This window comes from Pan troglodytes, chromosome 2, assembly GCF_028858775.2.
Source record: "Pan troglodytes isolate AG18354 chromosome 2, NHGRI_mPanTro3-v2.0_pri, whole genome shotgun sequence".
Lineage (NCBI taxonomy): Eukaryota > Metazoa > Chordata > Mammalia > Primates > Hominidae > Pan > Pan troglodytes.
Genome location: NC_086015.1, coordinates 188,043,116 through 188,069,881, shown reverse-complemented (window position 1 = coordinate 188,069,881; position 26,766 = coordinate 188,043,116). Strand labels below are relative to the sequence as shown.

The 26,766-nt window shown below is 36.7% G+C and overlaps 1 protein-coding gene across 10 annotated transcripts in view; it reads right to left on the bottom strand.

Annotated features, from left to right (window-relative positions):
• VPS8 (VPS8 subunit of CORVET complex) overlaps positions 1–26,766 on the bottom strand; it is a 238,918-nt gene that overhangs the window by 169,424 nt on the left and 42,728 nt on the right. For 7 of the 10 annotated variants that reach the window (XM_016942447.3, XM_016942443.3, XM_063807400.1 and 4 more), the window contains 8 exons: positions 25,918–26,025; positions 21,671–21,751; positions 18,708–18,878; positions 14,828–14,902; positions 13,719–13,754; positions 12,741–12,831; positions 12,249–12,295; positions 10,966–11,055 (listed from right to left, as the gene is read on the bottom strand). In XM_016942447.3, the coding sequence (XP_016797936.1) occupies positions 10,966–11,055; positions 12,249–12,295; positions 12,741–12,831; positions 13,719–13,754; positions 14,828–14,902; positions 18,708–18,878; positions 21,671–21,751; positions 25,918–26,025 (699 nt within the window). The remainder of the gene's footprint in view (positions 1–10,965; positions 11,056–12,248; positions 12,296–12,740; positions 12,832–13,718; positions 13,755–14,827; positions 14,903–18,707; positions 18,879–21,670; positions 21,752–25,917; positions 26,026–26,766) is intronic. The other 3 variants (XM_054681298.2, XM_063807397.1, XM_063807401.1) reach the window with 2 other exon arrangements.

Here is a 26,766-nt window from a genome sequence, read left to right as displayed (position 1 = left end):
TAAATGGAAAAACTAGGAAACTCAGCATAGTAAAAATATCAGTTCTCCTCAAACTGATGTGTTTAATGTAATTTATATCAAAATTCCCACAAGATTTTTCATAGATATAGACAAGATTATTCTAAAATTTATATGGAGAGTCAAAGAAATTGGAATAGTTGAAGCAATTTTCATAAAGGAGGAGAAATCGGTCTACCCAATTTCAAGACTTACACAGCTACAGTTATCAAGATTATGTGGTACTGGCAGTGGGATAGGCACACGGATCAATGGAACAAAATAGAAAACCTAGAATTAGATTCACTATATAAGCCCAGCTGATTTTTGACAAAGCTGGTAAAGCAACTGAGTGGAGGAAAGAAGGAAAGTATTGCCTTTTCAACAAATAATGCTGCAATTAGGTATCTATACACACACACAAAGGAACTTTGACCTCAGTCTCATACCTTATGTAAAAATTAACTCAAAATAGATCACACATTTAAGTTACACACAAAACTGTAAAACTTCCAGAAAAAAACATAGGAGAAAATCTTCAGGATCTTAGGCTAGGCAAAGAGTTCTGAGACTTGATTTCAAAAGCACAATCATACAAGGAAAAGCTGATAAATTGGACTTCATCACAATTAAAACCTTTGGTTTGCAAAAGATCCTGTTAAGAAGGATGAAAAGAAAGCTACTAACTGGGAGAACCAAGTTCAATAAAGGACTAGTTCCTTGAATATATTAAAACCCTAAAAATTCAACAGTATGATGAGAAACAATCCAGTTAGAAGAGAGGCAAAACCCATGCAGAAACATTTCACAAAAGAAGATATACATGTGGCAAATAAACACATGAAAAGATGTTTAACATCATTAGTCATTAGGGAAATGCAAATTAAAGCCACAATGAGATACCATTATGCACCTACCAGAATAGCTAAAATAAAACAGTGACTTCACCAAATGCTGGATGTAGACTAGAAACTGGATCACTTACACACTGCTGGGGGAATGTGAAATGGTACTGGCATTCTGGAAAACTATTTGGCAGTTTCTTTTAAAATTAAACATTCAACTATCATATGATCCAACAATTGTAAACCTGGACATTTCTCCTAGAGAAAAGAAGACATGTTCACACAGCAACATATACAGCATTGTTTAGAGCCACTTTATTTTTAACAGCCCCAAACTGGAAACAACCCAGATATTCTTCAACCGGTAAAATTGTTAATCAAACTGTGGCTCATCCATACTATGGAATACTACCCAGCAATAAAATGCAACCAACTACTGATATGTGCAACAACCTGGGTGAATCACTAAGGAATTATTATGCTGAGTTTAAAGAGTCAGTCCCAGAAGGTTACACACTCTATGATTCCATTTATACAGCATTATTGAAATTATAATTTATAGAGATGAGGAACAGACTACTGGGTATCAGAGGTTAAGGAGGGGGTGGGAGCAGAAGAGAAGTGGGTGTGGCTATAAAAGGGTAAAATGAGGGATCCATGTGGTGATGAAAATGTTCTGTGTCTTTACCTTATCAATATCAATATCCTGGTTATGCGACTGTACCATAGTTTCATGAGATGTTCTCTTATTGGGGAAAATTGGTTTAAGGGTATGGGATCACTTTGCATTATTTCTTGCAACTGAGTGTGAATTTACAAATATCACAAAATCACTAATTTTAAAAAAACCAAATACACATACTTCTTATGCCTGCCACTAACTGTTCCTAACTCAATTAAGGCAAAATCATCCAAATTAACACTTTCAATCTGGCTTCTTAAAGAAGCCAGGTCTTTATCAATTTAGAACATTTAAAACCATAAGTAAAACAGAGTATTAGTTAAAGCCAAATCTATTTCCATATTTTAAGCTTTGCTTCCCAGAATCAGATTACAGAGAGACAAACTATATTGTCCAGTGGATAATCCCTGATGGCAATCTCTTAGATGCCTGAAAATGAGCTAAGTGGGATCAGTAGCTCTCCATCTCCCCACTGGCAAGGGCTACACAAAGACTCAACTTCCTACAGAATCCTCACAGAGTTGCCTTCCTCCACAGAGCTGGGCAGCTGGCATTTCCCGGACTAGTAAACAACCACCTTGAGTAGCTGGTGCCCAAGCTCAGATAATATCCCTCTAAGCTCATTTGGAAGGCTCCTCTCATGAGAGCCCTGAAAGAAAGCAGAATGGGAAAGAACAAGTCCTTCTCTTGTAGCAAAGCCCTCAGTTCATACAGCCAGACCTGGTCTACATATGCCTCTCTACAGGATGCTGAGAGATTAAGGGCTTTCAAGATAGACACTGTGAGCAATACCTGCTTTAAGAATATTAAGAATATTCTACTCAGTCTCAAAAGCTTGCAGGATGCAAGAAATCACTGAATTTGGGGTCTCCAAAATTTAAAAAAAGAAAACAAGTAACTATTTCTCTAATCTCTTCTTCAATGTATGGCCTATAATGGGCCAAAAAAGACTGCTTCTCTTGTCGGATATTCATGTATATTTAAGATGTATTAAAGAAGGCAATGTGGATATACAAATAAAAAACTGAGCTGACAGATAACCTAAATTTAAGCCTGTCAATGGTTTGAGTGACTGAATAGATCATTTTATTGCATTGTGACTATCTTACCATCTGTGAAGTGAAGATATAATCTCTGGTTTTCCCTATTTCATGGGATGATTTGAAAAGAAATAACAGATGCAGATTCCTTCGCTTTTTGGAGCGATGGTACTAATTCTCTTAATTTATATTCTAAAAGACTATCAGATAAGGAAAACTTGACTGTGTGAAAATGATTCAAAATTATATATACATACATATGTATACACACATACACCAAAACAGATAAACATATCTATCTACACACAGATATACAAACACAGATAAATCTCCACAGGCTATCAGAGCTAGGCAGCTGGTATTCCCAGGATTGGTATACAAACATCCCAAACAGCAATATAGATTAGATTATCTCTCTGCATGTATATGTGTGTATGTATTTTTCTTTTCTTCTTTCAGGTATGATGATAAAATAATCTAGGAAAGACCCGACTCCTCAGAACCAGCACTTTAATCAAGCCTCAGGGATAGGGCAATGTGCTAGACATCAACACTCTTTTCCTTTCCTCAAATCTTCTCAGAGGAGGTATGGGTTAGACAAAGAAAGCTCCTACTGCCTCGCTCTGTGTTTGGCTTGTAGTCACTGTCCACTCTTTGACATTACCTCTTAATGCAAAAATATATGCCTACAGCTGCTACGAAAATAGCCTTGAATTATCTGACCCTCATAGAAATGTGAAATGAAGCTGGAAGGAGAGCTTAGTAACGATTAACATAAGGCTTCATTAAGATCTTTTAGGTTAGGCGCAGTGGCTCACACCTGTAATCCCGGCACTTTGGGAGGCCGAGGCGGGTAGATCACGAGGTCAGGAGTTTGAGACCAGCCTGGCCAACATGGTGAAACCCCATCTCCACTAAAAGTACAAAAATTAGCTGGGTGTGGTGGCGGGCACCTGTAATCCCAGCTGCTCAGGAGGCTGAGGCAGGAAAATAGCTTCAACCCGGGAGGCAGAGGTTGCAGTGAGCTGAGATCATGCCACTGCACTCCAATCTGGAGGACAAGAGTGAGACTCCATCTCAAAAAAAAAAGGGGTCTTTTAAAATTATATTATTTTTCAAATCCTTTAAGCTTGATTCACATTACAGCATTAAAATGCCTCATTATTTATACCTGTACGTTGTTTCAAAAACAAATAAAAACACATATATTAAGCGTAGCAAAATAAAATAACCCAAAATACTGTTTCCACTGTTAACTGATTAGCATTGGTTTCTTAGTTTGAAAACACTGCTAGCAACTCAAATCAGTCAATTGTTCAGGTATATTTACCATGGTTATGCTAAAATTCATTTGTATTTTCTTTTTCATATATTTCAATATCCTCCCAAAACTCATAAATTACTTAGTCCTCTCTGTTTCAAAGTGAGTTACATAACAACACATTGGTCTGAGATTATCAAAGAATAAACTGTGGGATGAAACATAGTACAGTACAGGGTCGAGGCTCCTGAGCCAGGCAGGCTGGGTGTATATCTATGGTGGTTCTATTCACTGGTTCAATGATATTGGGCAAGTTACTCAACCCCTTTGTGTGTCTATTTCCTCTGGAAAATGGAGGTAAATAATAAGCACTCCTCAAGTATGTTATAAGGACTAAATAAGATAGCCATCAGGCATACAGCACACCACATGAGCCATCATTATGACATATGTGTTGCAAATACTAAGTTCTACATTTGGTTCTTAGTTCAAACCTCTTAGAGTTAAATTGAAAGCATACTTTCAAAGCAAGCTCTACAACATAAGTTCATATATTTTTAAAAATTCTCTCAACAACTATTTATCAAGGACACTGAACCAGATGCTGGGCATACGGCAATGAAAAAAAACAGACAGGTTCCTAAACTTACACAGGTCCCTAAACATACATAGGCTAGCTGCAGAAAACTGACATTGAATGAGTGACTTCAGTGCATAGTATTTTAGAAAGAAATGGATCTGAGTTAATTTGGGGGACAATTACACTGAGACCTGAAAATAAACAGAGCTAGTTGAGCTACAAAGAAATGAGAAAGGATTTTTTATACAGAGAGAACACTGTGCACAAAGGCTCTGGGTAAAGAGAGAACAGGGATGTTAAGACACTGGAAAGAACTCTAGTATAACAGGAATACAGAGAATTAGGGGCAGTTAGGCAAGGGTAGACCATGCAGAGCCTTAGAAAATGTTAGGGAATTTAGTCTTTACCTCAGAAACAATAGGAAGTCCTTAAAATACTTTAAAATTAGGAAAGCATCATATCTAGATTTGATATACATTTCTCTTTGGCTGCTGTGTAGAAAATGAAATAAGTACAGTAAGAATGTGTACAAAGAGATCGATTTGGAGAATTCTATAATATACCAAGAGGGAAATGATGGGCACTTAGACTAGGATAGTGGCAGAATGAACAGCATGGTGGAAACAGATGAGAGAAACTGTCAGGAGGCAGAATAGCCAGGAACAAGTAAAAGACAAGAATCACCCAATTTGCGTTAGGTGCATGGTGGATCCACTCACTAACACAAGAATCCTCAGAAAAGGCTTTGTGAGGAAACAGAGTCTGAGGTACCTACAAAACATCCAAGCAGAAATGTAAACAGGCAACTTACTCTATAGACCTCAGAATTCAGAAGAGCAATCTAGGTTGTTAACACTGGTTAGATAGTCATGTGCCTATATCACCTAGGGAAGAATGTAAAGCAGTGATTTGTAAACTTTAATGTGCTTAAGGGACACCTTGAAAGCTGACTACAAATCCTGGTCACCAATCCCAGAGAGTCTGATTCAGTAGGCCTGGGAAATTAAAAAAAAAAGCATTTTTAACAAATATCTTCAAATGATTTTGAAGTAAATGGTACACAGACATCTTGACAAACATTGATATAAAAATAGAAGAGAAGGGTATTGTGAAGAATCCTAACATTTCTTGGTTAAGTAAAGAAAAGGAAGAAGAATAAACAAAGAGAATCAGTAAGCAGTCAGAGAGGTAGGGAAAAAACTGGAATGCATGATATCAGGGAAGCCAAAAAGGGACAGACTATTTCAAGAAGTCTTCATGTGCTGAATGCTGCTGAGGACCAGTAAGATGAGAAATAAAAGGGTCCACAGAATTTATAGACATGGAATAGGTTAAGGGATGAGAAGGAGGTAAGGAAATGGAGACAACTCTTTTTTTTTTTTTTTTTCTGAGACAGGGTCTTGCTCTGTCACCCAGGTTGGAGTGCAGTGCCGTGATCTTGGCTCAGTGCAACCTCAACCTCCAGGGCTCAAGTGAACCTCCCACCTCAGCCTCCAGAATAGCTGGGACTATAGCTGTGCACCACCATTCCCAGCTAATTTTTTTTTTTTTTGTAGAGACAAGGTTTCACTATGTTGCCAAGGCCGTCTCAAACTCCTGAGCTCAAGTGATCCACCCGCCTCGACCTCCCAAAATGCTGAGATTGTAGGTGTGAGCCATCATCCCTGGCCAGAGACAACTCTTGTAAGACGTCTGGCTCTATAAAGAATGGGTGAACAAGAAAGCATAGGATATTAGAGACGGCGTGGGGCAAACAAAAGAATTCGTTTGCTGCTTGACTTAGTTTTAGGGTGGGAAACACTTGAACATATATAAACGCATATGAGGAAAGCCAGAAGAAAAGGCAAGTCTCAAGATGTATGAGACAGAAAACACTGTAATTCCTTTTTATCCTACCATAATAATTATGATACAAATAAATTATAATTATAGGTTGAAATCTTTTCTCAGATAAATAAAAGCCACAACCTGTCCAAAATGTGACAAGATCCAAAAGTTATTTTCTATAACTAAGACAGGACAAATATTGATTGATCTTTGGAGAAAAGCAAAAATAGTGAATAGCCTTACATATTCTGACTCTAAGGAAAAGGTGAGGTTCCTCACCAAGGGTAAAGATTAAAATTGAGGCAGCAGGCAGGAGGTGCCACCTGCTGGTAAAACACAAATTCTCAGTATTTCGACTGTGACAGAGATCAGTCTTAATAGGAATTTCAACTAACCGAATTAGAGGTTACTTATGTCTCCAGTAATAGCTTCTTGAGACAGATACAGAATCTGAGACCTTCCCACTGAGCAAAAAAAAAAAAAAAAAAAAAGTTTTAAAAACACTTCCATCAGTTGGTCATCCTGCCTTTATCTGAATACATTCCATAATAAGAGATGCATAAATCCAAGAGCTGTTACATCATAAGTAGGTCATTTTAAACTGAAATACATCTTCTCCTAATTTCCACCCACGATATACTAGGCCTTCCCTCTGGAGCAATACGGCTAATCCCATAGGACAGCCTTCTACCATCTCTAGGCAGGGATGTCTCCACTTACTTTCTCCTCAGATTAAACAACCCAGTATTTTTTTTAACTGTTGTTTTTAAAACCTTCCACCATCTCAGTTGTGGGATGTGGCTGAGTTTATCAACAGCCTACAAAATGCCTTAGCAGTTTTATTTCAAACAGGCAGCCCAGTAGTACCAGTACTTTCCTGTATCTGAGTCTTAACACACAATTGGCTCATACTAAGTTTATGGTCAACTAAAACCCTGTCCACCTAGATCTTCCCAATCCAGTACTCACGTAATTTGATTATTTCAATCTAATGAATCTAAGTCTTGATGTTAATCTTCATTAAATTTCAACTCATGATGATTTTGATTGCACTTTCTTGTCAAGATCACTTTGAACCTTGATTCTTGGCGCTACCTAGATTTGACAGGCCAATCACTAAATCTTCACCCAAATCAATGATAAAAACTTGGGTATGAAAGAGTCCTAGGATGTAATTAATACTAAGCCACCAAAGAATATTTTTGGGTAGAAATATTTATCTAGCTGCAAATCTATTTACTATTTACTAATCTATTCCAGCCACAAAGATAACGGAAAAATTAGGCAAATGCTTTAATGAAATCAATTATGTTACGTCACAGGCATTCCAGGAATATACTATCTTTATATTCCTTTCAAAAAGGTAATCATATGAGTTTAACATGGTTGTTTTGAGATGAATTCAAGGAAAACCTTCACAATTCACACTGGGGATGTCAGCAGATAGTCTCCAAAGTCCACTCTACTTAAAAAAAAAAAACACTTTAAAAGTCAACCTATATAATTATTTTATGATTAAATATGATTAAACAAAACAACGGATTTGTGGCTGACGGTGCATGCACTTCACCTATCCTAATGCACTGAAGGTCACGTTTTCCAGAGAAAACTGTCCTCCTGAATGGAATAAATTGTGTCTCCCTGTATATACTCCACACTTAATCAAGAATGCCTTATTTGAAAATTGGTGCAAAGTTACTTGCAAATTATTCACGTTGGCCCAGATTGTTTCAACAGTATCATGGGTTATAATTCTACTGGGTCTTGAGAGTTGAACAATCATAATGATACTACACATTACATATGGTCGGCTTCAGTTTTTTAATACACTTATCTAGACTTTTCCACTTTAAAACCATTCTCTGTGGTCATGAAAATGGAGTCAAAATGAGGAGCATTGTTCTGTGGTATAGTGTGGCAGTCTGGATGTAAACCCTGAAGCCCACTGCTTGAATTCAAATCCTAGCTCTCTCATTTATTAGCTTTGTGACCTGGAACAAATCATTTAACCTCTCTGTGCCTTGGCATCATTTACAAATGTGAATAGTAACAGTAGCCACCTTACAGAGTTATGATAAGAATTAAATGAGTTAATAAATATGCATAAAGGGTCTGTAACAGTGTCTGCCACACAGTTAAGTATTAAACAGTTTAGATGCTTGCTGTAATTCTCATTCTTGGTGATTTATTAACATCACCCCTTCTCACTCATCTTCTCCCTGTGCTTGCTCTTAAAATAACAGTATAATACAATGATTAGCTAAGAACTGGGCTTTGAAGTCAGAAAGACCTGTATATGAGTCCCATCTCCACCATTTACTGCAATATTACCTTGGAACTTCACTTCACTCCTCTAAGCCTGTTTCCTCATCTATAAAATGGGGATTAAAAATGACACCTACTGCCTTGGGTTGTTTTGAGAATAAAAATACATGTCACATACTTTACATAGTATCTGGCACATCGTATGTGCTCAGTAAATCTTTGTTAAAAATCCCTATTTTGTACTCCACAGCATTGTGGTAGGCACAGTCTGGACCATATCATTCTCCTTTCTGACAGTCTTACAAGTTCATGATACTTCGGGTATGTATCTTTAGTTATATGCCTTTCTCCATATTTATAGATGTTCTGTGATTTGCAGATAGAACCTTCTTTCAACATTACTTTCTCCTTGAATGGTTGAAATTTTAGAATTTCCTGTTCCTTGTGAACCCATTCTTTTTTTGGAGCCTGTAGCCATGTGATTGTGCCCATATTTTTTTCTGAGATATTTGCTTTCTGAAATAGAGGACTCATGCTATGTATATTTTTCATCATTATTATGATTGTTAAAATAAAGTGATAATTTTTCTCTCAAGGGTCTATCTCTTCTACTTCCCCAATCATTAGTAAAAATTAAATCCAGAGAAATAGTTCCCTCCATTGTTTCCTTTACCTCCTATGAGACTAATCACTGAAAAATCAAAAATTTTATCAGATACTCTTACCAACAGAATGAGACTTCTAACAGGAAGCTAGATGGTTACAGAGCACATTACTACTAACATCTGTTTCTCTGTACGTTCTGCAGTCAGCATCAGAAACCACCATCTACAGGAATGCATCAGAAACCACCATCTACAGTTCCTGTATCTGAGATTCTTTACTATTTCTCCATCAGAACGTCACCTTTGTTCCTTTCATCTTTTAGAAAGAAGCTCTCTACCACGTTTCCCCCAACACGGTGGTTTCTATATTCTCCACACACACATACACACTCATTCCATTCACCCCTCCTAGCTTTTTCTACTAGATGATTTTTTTCAACAAAGTATACCTTCCAAAGGCCAGAGTTCCTACAATCTCTTGGTGATAGGTATATTCTTGTTACAAATATTAAGTTTTCTATCTATACTGCATTGGTATACACAAGTACTTATATATAAAGTATTGTTTCCAAACAGTTTTGTTCCCAAATGCTTTCTTTCTACCATATGTCTTCTTCCTAAGTTATTTATTTTTATAACTTTATCTAGGCTTATTTCTCCTTCTCTACTGATAAATTTAATAAGCATCCAGCCAAACAGAGTAATAACAGTTACTCTACCAGAAGCTCACTAGCATGGCATTGAACAGCACAGTTCAGGAAGCCAAATGCTTCTCTGATACCAGCCAACTCTTAACTGCCATATCTATTCTTGTCTTCCAATGTTACAAGCATCAAATAGAATATGAAAAGATAGGACCTGTGCCTACTCTTTAGAACTTCAAAATCCCTAGATTTCTTCTAAATATTTCCATTAATGTAAACCAAAAAAACCCATTATTTTGACTAGACTACAAACTTTAAGATAGTAAAGATCATGTAAATTTTACTATTGCCCAGTGCCAAGTACATATCAGACCACAGGACGCACACTTTAGCCAAATCCTGCCCAAAGCCTGTTTCTGTATTGTTCACAGCTAAGAATGGACTTTACAATTTTAAGGGGTTGCTTAAAAAATCAAAAAACAAAAAAAAGGAAGAAAAAGATGTGACAGAGACCACTGTAGCCTGCAAAGTCTAAACTCTGCTATCTGAGTCTTTTTAGAAAAAGTCTGCTGATCCCTGTATTGGACACTCAAATATTTGTTAAAAGAGGAGGTAGGCAGAGGGAAGGGAGTAGTAGGAATGCGGAACAGCAATTTGCAACAAATATAACTGGAGAGCACTGCAGAAAGTAAACCTGCATAATAAATACATACACGTCTCTACATTGTTCTTTGGCTTTCATTTTCATTAAGTTCCAAGATAAACTAAAGGTCTTTCATTAGCATATTTTATAGATCATATTTTTTATATATATATATATTTGTGATTGATCTATTATTCTTAAGTCATAGGTGCTCCTAGGAGAACTAAATTTAAACCTTGGCAGTACTAAATAACCTAGTTAACATAAATATTAGACGAGCAAGATGTCAGCCACTATAAGGTATCAGTTTACAGCAAAGGATCTTCACACGTATATCCTTTCCTTCCACACGCCACTAAGCAGCTAAGCGCTAAGTAACACTCCACAACGTTTTACTCATTTATACCCATTACTTAAAAATATAATCATTTAGAATGTTCTACAAGCCCTGAAATAAAGTTTTGAATACTAAAAAAATGTTTCACCAAAAATGAAAGTCACATTCTCAAGTAACATAAAAGAGGAGTATTAGACCTATTCAGAGCATCGTCTACTGGAAGCACATGCAATGTGTACCTGAAAATGCTGCTCCATCACTTGGATTTTTCCTTGGTCTGGGCACTTTTTCAGAGCTCGATCTGCATAATGGAATAGGATTTCTACCATCTGTAAGGAAAATAGCCTGGCATAGACATTAAAATATATCTCTAAAGTTTTTCAATATGTATGTGGCTCTCCTAAATAATACAGAATTAGAATTTGTTATTATATTAAAATTTAATTGAAAATTTTAGTGGCTTTATTTACCAACTTTTTAAAACTCTAGCCTCATTTCTTCCAGTCTCAGGGCTAGTACTAATTTGCTAATCTTTCTTAAGAAATATCTCCATGTTCTAGACCTCAGTGGCATCTATACTGCTCAGGAAATGAAACATTCAAGTTCTTCAGTAATCCTCTGCTGTAGGTGTTTCCCTAAAGAGCACAGATGAGCAAATCATTCGGAGTCTAAGGAGTAACCAATTTCTATCCAGGTTTTCTATAAATGTTTATACTAATTTGGAATATAATTTTTACCAATGCATTTACACAACAAAAGGGAGGGAATCCTATAGTCAATTAATTCAGCCCAGTCTAGAGTAGGAACAGAAGGTCAATATTAAATATTAGCATCAATTATATTGATGCTAATTAATAATAACATTAAAACATTAATCCTCTCTGCTAGTTCTGGGCAACACAAACATTTGCACATACACTAGTTCTCATAATTACTAGTAAGTTTATAAAAACTAACAAATGTCAATTTTCTGTGGGCTATTACTTGGTTCAGAAATAATCCAGATTCCCAGGTTTTCTTCCTCCTCCTTCCTGCTGTCTTTTGGCTATGTACTTTATTATCTTCATAAAAGAGTGAGCAAGGGAAAAAAGAAAAGGTGATTAAGAAGGAATTTTAAAAGTATTCAAGATGACACAGGGAATTATAACCTGACTGTTTTTTTAGATACAGGTCTCACCCTGTTGCCCAGGCTGGAGTGCAGTGCCACAGTCATAGCTCACTGTAGCCTCAAACTCCTAGGCTCAAGTGATCCTCTAGCCTCGCCTCCTAAGTAGCTAGGACTACAGGTGCACACCACCATACCTGGCTAATCTTTCTATTTTTTTTTTAGAGACGGGGTCTTGCTATGTTGCCCATGCTAGTCTTGAACCCCTGACCCCAAGTGTGTGTCTGTGTGTGTGTGTGTTTTTAATACACTCTCTTCTAGATTGTAGCCATTTATCTACTCATGCCCAAAGATACTGGCAAATGACAAAAGCAAATCTGCACTGTATTCTAGTAAAGACCCTCTTAAAATACTCACCCGGTCTGCAACAATAGCCTTTCGCTTACTGGCATCCCCTGATAATCCTGCAGAGAAGGAAAATCCAACAAAAAAACAAAAGTTAGTCCACATCTTTAGGAGTGAAACTATGTCTGGTTTCATATTTATAAGATGTGAAACAACAGGTATAATTGTAACAATTCTTAGCTATCAAAATGTTGGATAATACGCCATAATAGGAACACCTCAAATCTACTGGACCGGATAGCATATCAATGTACTTCTCTTTCATTCTAATAGTAATTTCCTTACAAAATAATTTTAAAAGCGACATTTTAATTTCTATACCCTCTATTTGTCACATTATTTGTCACATTAACCTTCTTAACTGAAAGTCTATAAGGTTTAATAGCATCCTGTTTATAAACACTTCAACACTCAGCTAAAAGTGTCCTATGAGTGGTTAGTACTAACCATTCCCTCTACTCCAGGAGAACCAACGTCTACTACACTGGAATTCTGTCTACTCACCCACTACTGCTTTTGCTTTTCCTTCATGGAAAGACCACGCAAGAGCCAACGCTTCTGTAAGACAATCTTGTTTCAGGAGATGATCCACTCTCTAAAACGGAAAAATGAGAGAAACCAGACCTCTTTGTCTGACCAGTCACCAGTCAGAATTCCTATTCTACCTAAAATCTTTCCAGAAGTTGCTGCTTAGTGGCTAAAATTATTTTAATAATTATGTGAATATCTTGTTTCAAAGAAAAATAATATCTTCAAGCACTAGATAGTATAATGACTGTATACGCTAGTATAGAGAGCCACAGGGCCTAAATATGAAAAGGGGAAATAGCTGGAATGTCATTGTAGCAGAAATGGCTAGTTGTTTATCACAACATTGATTTCCTCCTCCTTGGTAGTAACAAACCCCAAGCTTATTTGAGACAGCAATATACCAGCTGAAGGATATTTCTAAGACTACCTTGTAGCCACTGGGAACAATGTGACTGAGCTCTGGCTAACGATAAGTGGAAGTGTTGTCTGGTATTTCTGGGATGTCATCTTAAGAGGTAGGAGACAGCCTTTATTTTTCTTTCTTCCTTCCTAAAATGTGGTAACAGCTGGAGCTCTAGCAACCATACTGAATTATAAAATGGCCCTGAGACCAGAATTCAAAGACAAACATGGTGGAACAGGACAGCACGCTTAAGCTTATGGAATTCCTACAAGAGCTGCGGACCACCTAGCTCCAGGTTGCTTTTACATGACAGAGAAATCTTATTTAAGCCACTATTATTTTGAATTTTCTAATATATGTAGACAAACCTAATTCTAACTTATACTGTCAGTTCTAGCAAATCAAGTACCTAACAGCTATAATGGTTTTCTTGTACACTTCTGAAATTAAGAAGCTTACCAAATAATCTTCTTCTGAAAAGTCAAAACAGAAATGTTAAGAAGCTACCAATTCAGTAACTCTGACATGTGAAATTACTTGGAACTCACCTCTCTCCAGCTCCTCAGCATCATCACATAAACAGACTGGAAAGTAAAGAGATGGAAATTAAAATGATCACCCTTAACAGACTTCTTTGAGAGATACATTTGTCCTAGTCCCACTTCTCATTTGATATCCCTTTAAGTAAAACATTTCATACTACAGTTAGAAGTATATCTTAGAATTTACTAATGGGTCTTCAAGAACGCTTTTCTTTTTTTTGAGACAGAGTCTCGCTCTGTTGCCCAGGCTGGAGTGCAGCAGCGGGATCTTGGCTTACTGCAACCTCCGCCTCCAGGGTTCAAATGATTCTCATTCCTCAGCTTCTCGAGTAGCTGAGATTACAGGCACCTGCCACCACAACTGGCTAATTTTTGTATTTTTACTAGAGACAGGGTTTCGTCATGTTGGCCAGGCTGGTCTTGAACTCTTAGCCTCATGTGATCTGCTCGCCAAGACCTTCCAAAGTGCTGGGATTACAGGTGTGAGGCAATGCATCTGGCCTAGAACTCACATTAAAGAGTAAGTCTATTTAAAGGTCTACAGTCCAAGAAGGAGTTAATTCCATGGACAAGAAGCAAGGAAAGCCCAAGCTCATTTCCCTCTACTGACTTGGCAATATTTTGGTTAAATTTTAATAATGAAGAAATGTTTCTCCATATTTTTTTAAAAGGACAGGAACAAACTGAGATAAATTGAGGTACAAAAAGTTCCTATTCCAACAATTCTATTCTAAGTCAAATACCTCAATACATTTTAATCAGCATCCTAAGCTGATCTAAGCTAACAGCCATCTTAAGTACATGACAAATATCCATGATTAGGTAGCTGCCTGGTCATAAAAACATAAACGTGAAGGAAGCTTACAAAAGCACATCTCTGAATCAAGAAAATAAGCATCCTATTAGCCAGCACCTAAACAAAAGTAAAGAATATGTCTAAAAGTAGAGGAAAAAAATAATTAACTAAAAATCATGACTACCTAACCACAAAGGGTTTAGGATAATTGCTGATCAATATTCACTTTGCAATATACTGCCCTCTTTACCAGCAATCTCCTTCAGCCTCAACTACCCTGATACATACAAATACCAACTCACAGAGTAAAAGAGCTTACTTTTGTCCCCAAATAAAAGATCTGACCACCATAGCTACTGATGGATTGATAACAAGCCTTCTCTCCAACCAAAGCCTGGAAAAAAAACATACGTACAAAAAAGGTAAAAAAATTCCTTTGTATTTAATATATTTTTTAACATTTCGTCACTATTAATGACTTATTAGTTACACGTCTTTTTTAGTGATTATAGTTTACAATGTGTAACTTATCTCAGTCTACATTTAAATAATATTTGGCATATACTGTAAGAACCTTGCAATGATGTACTTTCATCTCCTACATTCCAGCGCTACATACTATTTTTGTTATATATATTGCTTCTATAGATCATAAACTTCACAACACATTATTTTTGTTTTAAACAGTCAATTGCTTTTGTTAAACAACAGTATTGAGATATAACACACACCATAAAATTCACTCATTAGGCACAGAATTCAATGATTTTTTAGTAAATGTACAGTTGTTCAGCCATTATCAAAATCCATTTTGAGAACATTATCATCACTCTGCAAAGATCCTTGTACCCACCTGTAGTCACTCCCATTCCCAGCTCCAAACCCAGGTAACCACTAATGTACATCTGTCTCTATAAATTACATTTGCCTTTTCCGGACATTTTATATGAATAGAATTAAACAAAATGTGCTCTTATTGCATGTCTTCTTTTACTTAGTATGTTTAAGATTCATCCATGTTGTAGCCAAGTATCAGCTGTCAGACTTTTTACTGTGGAACAGTATTCTATTAAATGGCTATGCCACATTTTGTACATCCCTTTACCAGTTAGTGAATATGTAGATTGTTTTCACTCTTCGGTTATTAAGAATAATACTGCTGTGTGTGTTCATATACAAGTTTTTATATAAGCGTGTGTTTTCAACTCTTTTGGAAACACACCTAGGAGTAGAACTTCTGAGTCAGATTGGTAATTCAATGTTTAACTTTTTTTTTTTTTAAGATGGAGTCTCACTCTGTCCCCCAGGCTGGAGTCCAGTGGCACAATCTCGGCTCACTGCAACCTCTGCCTCCTGGGTTCAAGCGATTCTCCTGCCTCCACCTCCCGAGTAGCTGGGATTACAGGTGCCTAGCACCAAGTCTAGCTAATTTTTGTATTTTTAGTAGAGACAGGGTTTCACTACGTTGGCCAGGCTGGTCTCGAACTCCCGACCTCAGGTGATCCTCCCGCCTCGGCCTCCCAAAGTGCTGGGATTACAGGCAAGAGCCACCATGCCTGGCCTCAATGTTTACCTTTTAATAAAGTGCCAAACTATCTTCCACAGCATTTGCGCCATTTTAGTTTCCCACCATCAATGTATGAGGCTTCCAATATCGCCACATCCTTGCCAACACTTGTTATTCTTTTTTTTATGATAGCCTTCCCAGTGGGTGTGAAGCAGTATCTCATTAAGATTTTGATTTGCATTTCCCTAATACCTAATGATGTTGAGCAGCTCTTTAAGTGCTCACTGTCCACTTCTAAATCTTTACAGATCACTGCTGACTGTCTGATGAGAAATGTGTTCTCATAATTATTGCTCCTCTGCATTTAATGTGTCTTTTTTTCCCCACTGGTTGCTTTAAAATTTTTCTACTTATCATTAATTTTGATCAATTCGTATACAGTTTATTTTAGTTGTGCTTGGGTTCACTGAGCTTCTTAAATGTGTGTGTCTACAGTTTTAGAAAAGTTTTTGACCATTATTTTTTCCAATTTCTTCTCTCCTTTAGAGATTTTAACTACACGTACATTAGGCTATCTGATGTGGTCTCACAGTTCACTAATACTATTTCTTAAAATTATTTTCCTGCGTTTCATTTTGTATAATTTCTATTGTTGTATCTTCAAATTCATGAATCGTTTTTTCTGTATTGCCTAATCTGCCATTAATCCCATCTAGCGCATTTTTTCATCTATAAGCACTATAGTTTTCATCTCTAGAAGTCTGATGTGCATCTTTTCAAATATCTTCCATGTCTCTACTTAACTTTTTAAACTAAAGAGTATAGTCATAATAACTACTATGTCTTTGTCTGCTAATTCTAACATTTATGTCAGGTGTGATTTAGTTTTTATTTTTCTCCTTGTTATAGGTTGTTTTTCTTCTTTGCATACCTAGTAATCTCTAATTGGATTGGAGACATTGTGAATTTTACCTTGTTGGTTTCTGGATCTTTCTGTATTCCTATTAATATTCTTGTGTTTTCTTCTAGGAGATAAGTGATTTGGAAACAGTTTGATCCTTTCTGGTCTTACTTTTAAGATGTGTTAGCTGGGACCAGTGCGCCATTTATTCTAGTCCTAATGAGGCAAGATGCCTCTAAGTACTCTACCCAATGCCCTGTGAATCATGAAGCTTTCCATTCCAGCTGGTGTAACAAGCACTGTTTTCAGCCCTGTGTGAGTACTAGATACGGTTCCCTCTAAACCTTTCAAATGGCTCTTTCCTGGTCCTTGGGCAATTTCCTTCTATGCATTTGCTGATTAGGAGTCTGAGGAACACTCAAGAGGGACTCTTTCATAGTGCTCTTTTCTCCAGTACTCTCTCTTGCAAACTCAACCCAATTTTGTCTTCCTGCAACTTGGCTCTGTCTTCTCAAATCATGGAGTCTTCCAGGCTCCATTTGGGTTCCTCCACAGCCCAGATGCTCTCTCAAGGCTGGAAGCTAGGACAATCACAGAGTTCACAGCATTTGTTCCCCATTTGGTGAGAGATTGCTGTCCATCACTACAGATGTCCAGTGTCTTAAGAACTGCTGTTTACTTTTCTTCTTCTTCTTCCTTCCCCCTTCCCCTCCCCCTCCCTTCTCCTTCTCCTTCCTCTCCCTGGGTTATTTCAAGCAGGAGAGTAAATCTGATTCCCCATAACTCTCTCTTGGCTAAAAGTACAAGTTCAAAGTCCACTAGTATTTTTAATACCATTCAAACACAAGAAAATAAAGTATGGAACAGTAATCATTATTATCACTTAGTGAATTATATTACACTATCATTTCTTATTCTGACTTTTCTTGGTTTTTAAAGTGGGATGCTGGAAGACCCTTTCATATATATTTTATGCTCTGAAGTTATAATATGAAGGAGATTTGAGCAAAGCCTACACATCATGCTGTCGTCACTCATTAAATATGACCATCATTACTATTTTTTTCAAAAAATTATCCAAGGAAGTCGCACAATGGTCTAAATTTCCTACTTAAAGATTTGTGGTTTAGGAACATGAGATCACAATTCAAGGTGACTGAACTATAAACTATCTGTGGAAATTGCTTAAGGCCATTACTGTAGTTGCTTAATGATACAATAAAATTAATGCTAAGGCCATAACTTTGTTGCGTCCTCCTTCTCTCTAGGCTCCTGCATCTCATCTATCACCTATTTCTAGAATATCTTCTTTCTCTCAAAGCCATCTTTGTTTTTTAATACCCACAGCTACCATACCTGTTCAAGCCTTTACCATTATCACCCAAATATTTCCAAAGCCTCATAGAGTACCTGTCTGTAGTTATTTATCCCTTAAATCTATCAGGCTTATTACTGCCAAATTAAGCTTTCTAAAAATATTTTGATTTTTACAATTTTTCTCACAAATTTTCCATTATACGTCATTATTTTAGTATAAAAATTAGAACTCTTTGTTATTAAGTAAAATAAGTCACATTTCTGAATAGAAGGGAAGAAAAATGATTGTTTTAGCTTGTATTCTCAAACACTTATAAGCACATCCACACCCACTTCCACCTAGCGGCTTGTAAAGAAACACCTCAAGAAAGAAATAGGTAACTCCCCAGAGTTCCTATTTCTAAAACAACTACAACAAAATACCAAGTTTATCAAAGTATTTTCTAGGATAGCAAGATAAGTGATTATCCTTACCAGTGCCTGGCTAACATTTCCTCCAGTGGCTAGTGATTTGAAATGGCTGCTATTGTAGACCAGCTGAACTTCTGAGATCTCCACTGTCTCCAATTCCTCTTGTGTTTGCCGATCAATCACATGCAACTTCTCTACGCTGTCTAAGAGCACAACCGTGCGTGAATTTATCCACTGTAATTCAAGCACACAACAAAACAAAAGTGAGACCACACCCGCATCATCATTTCGGTCAAGAAGAAAGCTTGGCTGCTCGATTAAATTACACTGAGGACTTGATCCATTTAACAATTTACATGACAGCACAATCAAAGCAAGAACTACTCAGTGACAGGCCAGAGAACAGTAGGTACAATATACTACTGACTTTTGAAAATGTTAAAATGACACTTTCATAGTGTAAAAGAAGACTAAAAGCTGTAGGTGGATTAGAGCATATCGTTTTTTATAAAAGATTTTTAAAAGCAATTGGCACAAATGACTTCATTATCATGACAAACTCTGCGTTTCTAGTTTTTATGATATTGCTGAAACAAAAGAACAAAGTAAAGCCCATAAACCTAGCTGGTCAAAGGACAATTGTTAGCACTGAAACAATACATATTTTAAAATAGAAGCTATTTTAACAATCTACTTCCTTCAAAATCTCTCTTAAAATTATGAGAGTCCTTTGTTCTATTTCTCTGTATCTCCCAAATTTTCTTTAATAAGTACTATTATAATGTTAAAAGTATTAACAATAATAACTTTAAAAATCTTCTGAAGGATGCCATTTTAACAAATTTCTTGGGTTATGTATAAAATCAGATTTCTTATTTTCAAATTTTTTTTTGGCAATCCCAATCCTTTCCCAAGAAATAAATCTTAAAATCTGCTCAATCAGAATTCAGAAGTCGCCAGAACAAAGTGCGTCCCCTGCCCTTTATGTCTCTGGTATTCATGCTGGTGTATTTGTATGTTCTATTCCATGTCATCAGATATTATTTGCATAATGTCCAATTAAAGATAACCAGTTGAAAATGCTAAAAAATACACTCTATTACTGTATGTTAGCCAGTCTAAGGGAAGAGTTTGTTCCCCTCTCCTCCTCTAAAAAATCTCTTTCAGAAAACAGGGAGTTTGATATGCAAATCTTTTACAGAAAGCTCTTATAAGGTGCTCTCTTAATTATTTTATTTAGAAAAAGTATTTTCTAGGAAAAATCACATTATTTAGCCTTATACAACCTTAATCAGTGCTAGTTCTTAGGTACTCTCAGAGGTCACCTGGTTAAAAGAAAACAAGAGAATGGCAGAAAAAAATGAACCTCAATAAGTTTAGTAATTATTCCTGAGATTAGACCCGCAGCGTTGCAAGTGTTGACGTTGTTGTAAATAAGCCTTTTAAGGGTAATTTACAAAACAATGCAGTTAATGGTCACATACACTTCTGCAGATTTTTAAAGTACTGTATCTCAAACATCTTAAACAGAAGTTATGATGATAAATTCTGAAAAACTGTATGACATGATTCAACAAGACAGTTCTGGTGATGACAACACTGATGTCTTCTAAGAGTCTGAACAAAACTATTTCACAAAATGTGTATGGAAGAAAGAATTATTTCTAAACAACTGTCTGCGAGTTAAAAATGTAATGTACAACTAAATCAATAAATCATGTAAAGAAAGGATCTACTTCATCTATATCCTAAAAAATTACAAGTTATCAAGTTGAGGAAAAAGCCCTTTTTCATTCTTTTTATTAGAAAAATGAGGCATTGCCTTATATTTAGGGTTGCCTATATTCATGCATCTACAGAATGTTACTGGACACCAGACACTGATGTGCTAAAATGTATTAATGATGGGAACCCAGAAATATTATAATTACATTGTTCTCAAAATTAACGAACAATTTGAGAGAGAAAAAATAAAATTTGATACAAAAAGAAATCTCTTTTTAAACCAAGAAGTTGGCCAGGTGCGGTGGCTCATGCCTGTAATCCCAGCACTTTGGGAGGCTGAGGCGGGCAGATCACGAGGTCAGGAGATTGAGACCATCCTGGCTAACACGGTGAAATCCTGTCTCTACTAAAAATACAAAAAATTAGCCGGGCGTGATGGGGGGGCACCTGTAGTCCCAGCTACTCGGGAGGTTGAGGCAGGAGAATTGCTTGAACCTGGGAGGCAGAGCTTGCAGTGAGCCGAGATCGCACCACTGCACTCCAGCCTGGGCTACAGAGCAAGACTCCATCTCAAAAAAAAAAAAAAAAAACCAAGAAGTCACTCAGGATTGAGATACATGGTAGAAAGAAAGCTCTGCAAAGTTTTTAGCCACAAGAAAAAAAGAGGTTGCACAAGCTGCTGAATCAATGAAGACAAAGCTCAAAAATACAAAAAATGTTTTACAGAGAAAGCAAGGCAATGATTCTCAAAAAACTCACCTAAATTCTTCTGAAGCCAAACTCCCCTTTGAGCTAAACAAGACATTAAATTTCTAATCCTGCCTGTATTCAGCAGGACATAGACTAAAAGGCAATAATTTGTGGCATCACACCACATTCAGAGTTTATTCAATATAACCAGGACTCCCTCTCTCTCTCTCTGTGTGTGTGTGTGTGTGTGTGTGTGTGTATGTGTGTGTGTGTGTGTGTGTATATATATATATATATATATATATACACACACATATACTTTTTTTTTTTAAGAGACAGGGTCTCACTATGTTGCCCAGGCTGGAGTGCAGTGACTAGTCACAGGAGCGATCACTGAGCACTACAGCCTCGAACTCCTGGGCTTAAGCTATCCCACCTCGGCCTCCCAAGTAGCTGGGACTACAGGCACGAGCCTCGGTGCCGGACTGTCCATATTTCATATGATCTTAAAGGTAATAATTCTTGGCAGAAATCCTGGTAGCTTTAATATATCATAGATTCAGAACAATTACATGAACTAAATGGGGATATTTAATTTGAATAATACTCACAGTAAAGTTGATGAGGTCATAGTATAGGTGAAGATGCTTTTGCTTAGTAACATGTATTGCTCCAGATTCATCTCTCTTTACCTGATGATGAAATAAAAACAACCTAAAAACCAGCTACTGTTTGAGGGACTTTTTAAGATATTTAATTATACTCCACCTAGAGTATCACATTTACCCATTATCCCATTCACTGTAGATAAGCCAAAAATACTGATAATTACACAAATGATTATGAAAATAGAAAAAAAATTATTTGTTCCATTATTTACACCAAAATGCAGGGCATATCTGGGGGTGGTCTAGTTGTCAGTATTGACAAATGCTGTGACATAGTTTTCACTCTGTTATAATTCAGAACAACCTAACTTTATCACATCAATGACTATAATTAAAGTACAAAAAGGAATGGTGACATGGTGTGAGGAAGTCAAAAGTCCATTAAAGAAAAAGAGATGCTGCAGTGACGTAAACCAGACTTTTCTGAACTATGATATTATTATGAGAGGACTCAAAAAGTTCATGGAAAATGTATACTATGAAAAAACTATGCATGGATCTCAAAGATTGTCTGCACCAAAATAAACTCATACTAACTTGTTATAACATGTCTGAAAAGGATCTAGTTTGAGGCATTAAAAAGGATAAGACATCAGTTTGAAAAGAGCCCCAAAGAGCAACATAAATTCTGCTAAAATTTAAGCAAGAACAAACATCAAATTTATGGTGAAGCTTCGGTGGAAGAATGTAAAATCACTGATGCTTAATAAAAGTTTATGGGAACAATGCCCCCAGAGAAATCAGCAGTTTACAAATGGGTAACTCGTCTTAAGAAGGAAGGAGATGATGTTGAAGGTGAAGCCTGCAGCTGTAGACCATACCCATCAATTAGTGAGGAAAAATATTCATCTTGCTCATGCCCTAATTGAAAGAGATCAACGATTAACAGCAGAAACAACAGCCAACACCATAGACATTTCAACTGGTTTAGTTTGCACTATTCTGACTGAAAAATTAAAGTTGAGCAAAGTTTCTACTTGATGGCTGCCAAAACAGTTGTGTCCAGGTCAGCTGCAGACAAGAGCAAAGCTTTTAATGGGAATTTTAAACATGTAGAATCAACATCCTGAAACATTTCTTTGAAAAACTGTAACAGGAGATAAAACATGGTTTTATCAGTGTGATCCTGAAGAAAAAGCACAAGCAAAGCAAAGGCTATGAAGAGGCAGACGTGGTCTAGTCAAAGCAAATGCAGACCAGGCAAGAGCAAAGGTCATGGCAACAGTTTTTTGGGATGCTCAAGGCATTTTGCTTGTTGAGTTTCTGGAGGGACAAAGAACAATAATATCTACTTATTATGAGTGTGTTTTGAGAAAGTTAGCCAAAGCTTTGGCAGACAAATGCCCAGGAAAGCTTCACCAGAGAGTCCTCCACCACAACCATGTTCCTGCTCATTGCTCTCATCACACAAGGCCAATTTTGAGAGCAATTCAATCCACCATACAGTACTGATTTGGCTCCTTGTGACTTTCGTCTCCTAATCTAGAAAAAGTCTATAAAGGGCACCCATTTTTCTTTAGTTACTAATGTGAAAAAGACTGCATTGGCATGATTAAATTCCCAAGACCTTCAGTTCTTTAGGGATGGACAATATGGCTGGTATCATCACTTTAAAAAGTATCTTGAACAAGATGAAGTTGATGTTGAGAAATAAAATTTATTTTTATTTTTTAATTCCATTTTTCCACAAACTTTTTGAAGTTCCCTTGTGTAACTCTAGCAGCCCAAAATTTCCCAAAAGGACCGTGAGTGTCAATCTTTTATTCATGTATATATGTACACACTCTATATCCTCAGTCATCCTTATAATTTGCTTCCTCCCCTTCTGCTCCAAGGTAACAGAACACTGAAGAAATATAAAGCCCAAGATACACCTGACCACCTGAAATTCATGGCATTCAATTCAACCTGGGCTTTCTTGCACACTCCCCATAGTAGTATTATAGATGTCTTTCCCTTTAAGTCACCTTCTGATCCCATCACTTACAGTGGTGACCTCACCTGATATCTTAACAAAAATCTGAGACCACTTAATGTGGGCCCTTCATGTGGACCCCTCTTCACTTCACTAAATCACTTCTCCCTTAAGAAAGGATCCTTTGGTAAAATGAACATGGGATCTAGAGCCATATATCTAAGTTCCACTATTATACCCGTGTGACCAAGGGCAGTCACCTACTCTTTCTCAGTTTCCCGAGAATATATGGTCCACAGATACTAAAATATTTACTTTGTGGCCCTTTACACAAAAAGCTTGCTAACCCCTGATCTAGATTAATAATGATTGGCCTAGACTGGTAATGGAGTCATCACAGGTTCCTAAGTAATTAAAGTCATAAAGATGGGATTAAAGTGACATTTTAGGAAGATCAGTCTTGAAGTAGCAAAAAGAATACATACAGAAGGGAGGAGAAACATTAAAGGTTTTTCTCTCATAATAAAGCACATGTAAGGTGTTTAGACAAAGAGGGTTGGTTGCAGTGAGAGTTAAGGGATGATACTTTCAAGGAAAAACAAGCCTTCTCATCATATTGGATCTAGAGACTGAAGGACATGAATGAAACATCCCATTTCTGACTTTACATTTTAGAATCAAGAAATATTTGAAGAGACACTGTTTAGGGAGAAAATGATTAAGGAATATTTCAATGTGTTGAGTTGAAAGTAAAGGTAGGACTCTCAAATGTTGTATTGGGGATGTTCTAATAAAACTTTATTTATAAAAACAGACGGCTGGCCAGATTTGGTGCACGGGCCATAGTTTGCCAACCCCTACTCTCAATCCACCCCATCTATTCAATTATATTTTCCACCACAAGTTTCTCTTTGTCATTAATTCTATAAACATTTATTGAATATTTACAATATACAAGCACTGTCCTAGTGGCTGGAAATATAACAGTAAAGATGGTCTCTAGAGTTATGGAGCTTTCTGTCTAGTGGGGAAGAAAAATATTAGACAAGTAATTTAAAAAGTGCTGAATGTGGCCAAGCACAATGGCTCACACTTGTAATCCCAATATTTGGGAGGCTGAGGTGGGAGGAACGCTTGAGGCCAGGAGTTCGAGAGTCAGCCTGGGCCTTGGTTGGAGACCCGCAAGACCTCGTCCCTCTTTTGTTTTTTTTTTAAGTGCTGAATGTTATCAAAAGATGCATGTAACTAACTTAGTTCAGAGGCCAGGGAAGGTCATGTTAATCATGAGCTCAGAGACAACAGAAGATAGCACAGAACTTTCCTGGCAGAGGCAACAGTATATGTAAAAGGCACTGAGGCCAGAGACTAGCTAGGAAGCTATGGCAGAATCCAGGCTAGACATGTACATGATTTAGACTAAGGAAACAGCAATGGGGGAGACAAAAAAGGAGAAATTCAAGAGATTTTTGGAGGTAGAGTCAATAGGACTTGGTGATAGAGCACATATGAAGAGAGAAAGGTAACTGAAAAGTAACTCGTAAGTTTCTGGCTAGAGAAACTAGGTGGACAGTGGTGAACTTGCTTCACTGAGCTAGGAAACGCAAGAGATTATTAATACAAAGGCACATTCTTGCCTCTGTGACTTCAGTTCATCTCACTTCCCCCAGTATGCATACCTACCCTTCCTGCAGTAGTTGCAGTATATCCTTCATAAAGCCATTAATACTCTCTCTAGTCCATACTAATCACTTTGTACTCTGAATTTATATCAGCTTGATTTTCATCACATAGTTCAATCCTTAAACCATTTTCTGTAGTAATAATGAACACACTGATTTTGCTTTTCAAACAAGATTATAAGCTGTGTGAAAGATGAAATTATGTTGTATACTTCCTTCTTTCCTTTGCTGCTTGTGCCCATCACAGTGTAGAGGACATAATAGGTGCTCAATGATACTTGCTGTCATTAATACACACATATGTAGTTGCACATACATTAACACATATTCACATTCATATCTTTATACATTTACATATACCATTAATTATTTGTCAGTCAAAGAAATGAAGCTGAGAAATAAACCATGAGAAGTTATGTAGCTGAGAGTGATCACCATTTTCCGATGCTAATCATTAAAGCCTTAGATAAAAATTAAATAAGTCACTCTCTCTCCAAAGACTTAGGATAGTAACACAAATTTCTCTGACACATTATTAATTGCTGATGAATAAAAAAAATTGTAAGAGGCTTTCTAATGGTCATATTAGGACTTACCAATAGAAAATGAACAACATCTCCTCTGCAGAAGGCAAGCATGGGATTCACATAATTTTGTACTGCTACAAAGTGCCAGGCCAGCAGTGGCACACTGGAAGGATCCATCTAAGTAGCGAGATGGAAAAAAACATCATCACAGTTAATAAACAAGGGGACAAAGAGAAAACTATGGTTAAAAACAGCATCTGACTAGTGTTCCTTGATAAAAACTTTCCCCAATTTCTCAGTAAAGCAAGAACTAACTGGGAGGTATCATGAGGGAACTTTCTGGGTTGATGGTAATGTTCTACATCTTGATAGGCATTTGAGTTACAAAAGTGTTAAGCATTTGTCAAAGTTCAGCAAATGTACACTCAAGATCTGTGCATTTCTTTGTATGTATATTCTACACCAAAGGAAAAACCTAAAGAAGTATTAAACTCTAGCTAATAATATGCATGCTAAATATTTAGGGGAAAGAATACTGGTTTCTGAAATTTCCTTTGAAATACATAAAAAATATAATTTGATAAGTGGACAGAGGGATGGGTAGATGGACAGATATGTAATAAAGGGCAGTAAATGTTAATTATAGAATTTAAATGGTAGCTATACAAGTATTCAATGTAAAATTCAATTTTGTTTGAAAATGTTTATAATAAAATGTTGAAAAAAAACAATAAAAACATACAAAAAGAAGCAAACACATAACACCATGAAAAAAATCTCAATTCGCCAATGAAGCTAATCTAACAAATGTTAATGGCCATCTAAGCCAGTTTTGCCATCTGAAAGGATAGACCTGCTTCCCCTAGGGCCCAGAGACACACAGGGTACCAACAAGAAAACAAAAGTGAGTTCCTTCAC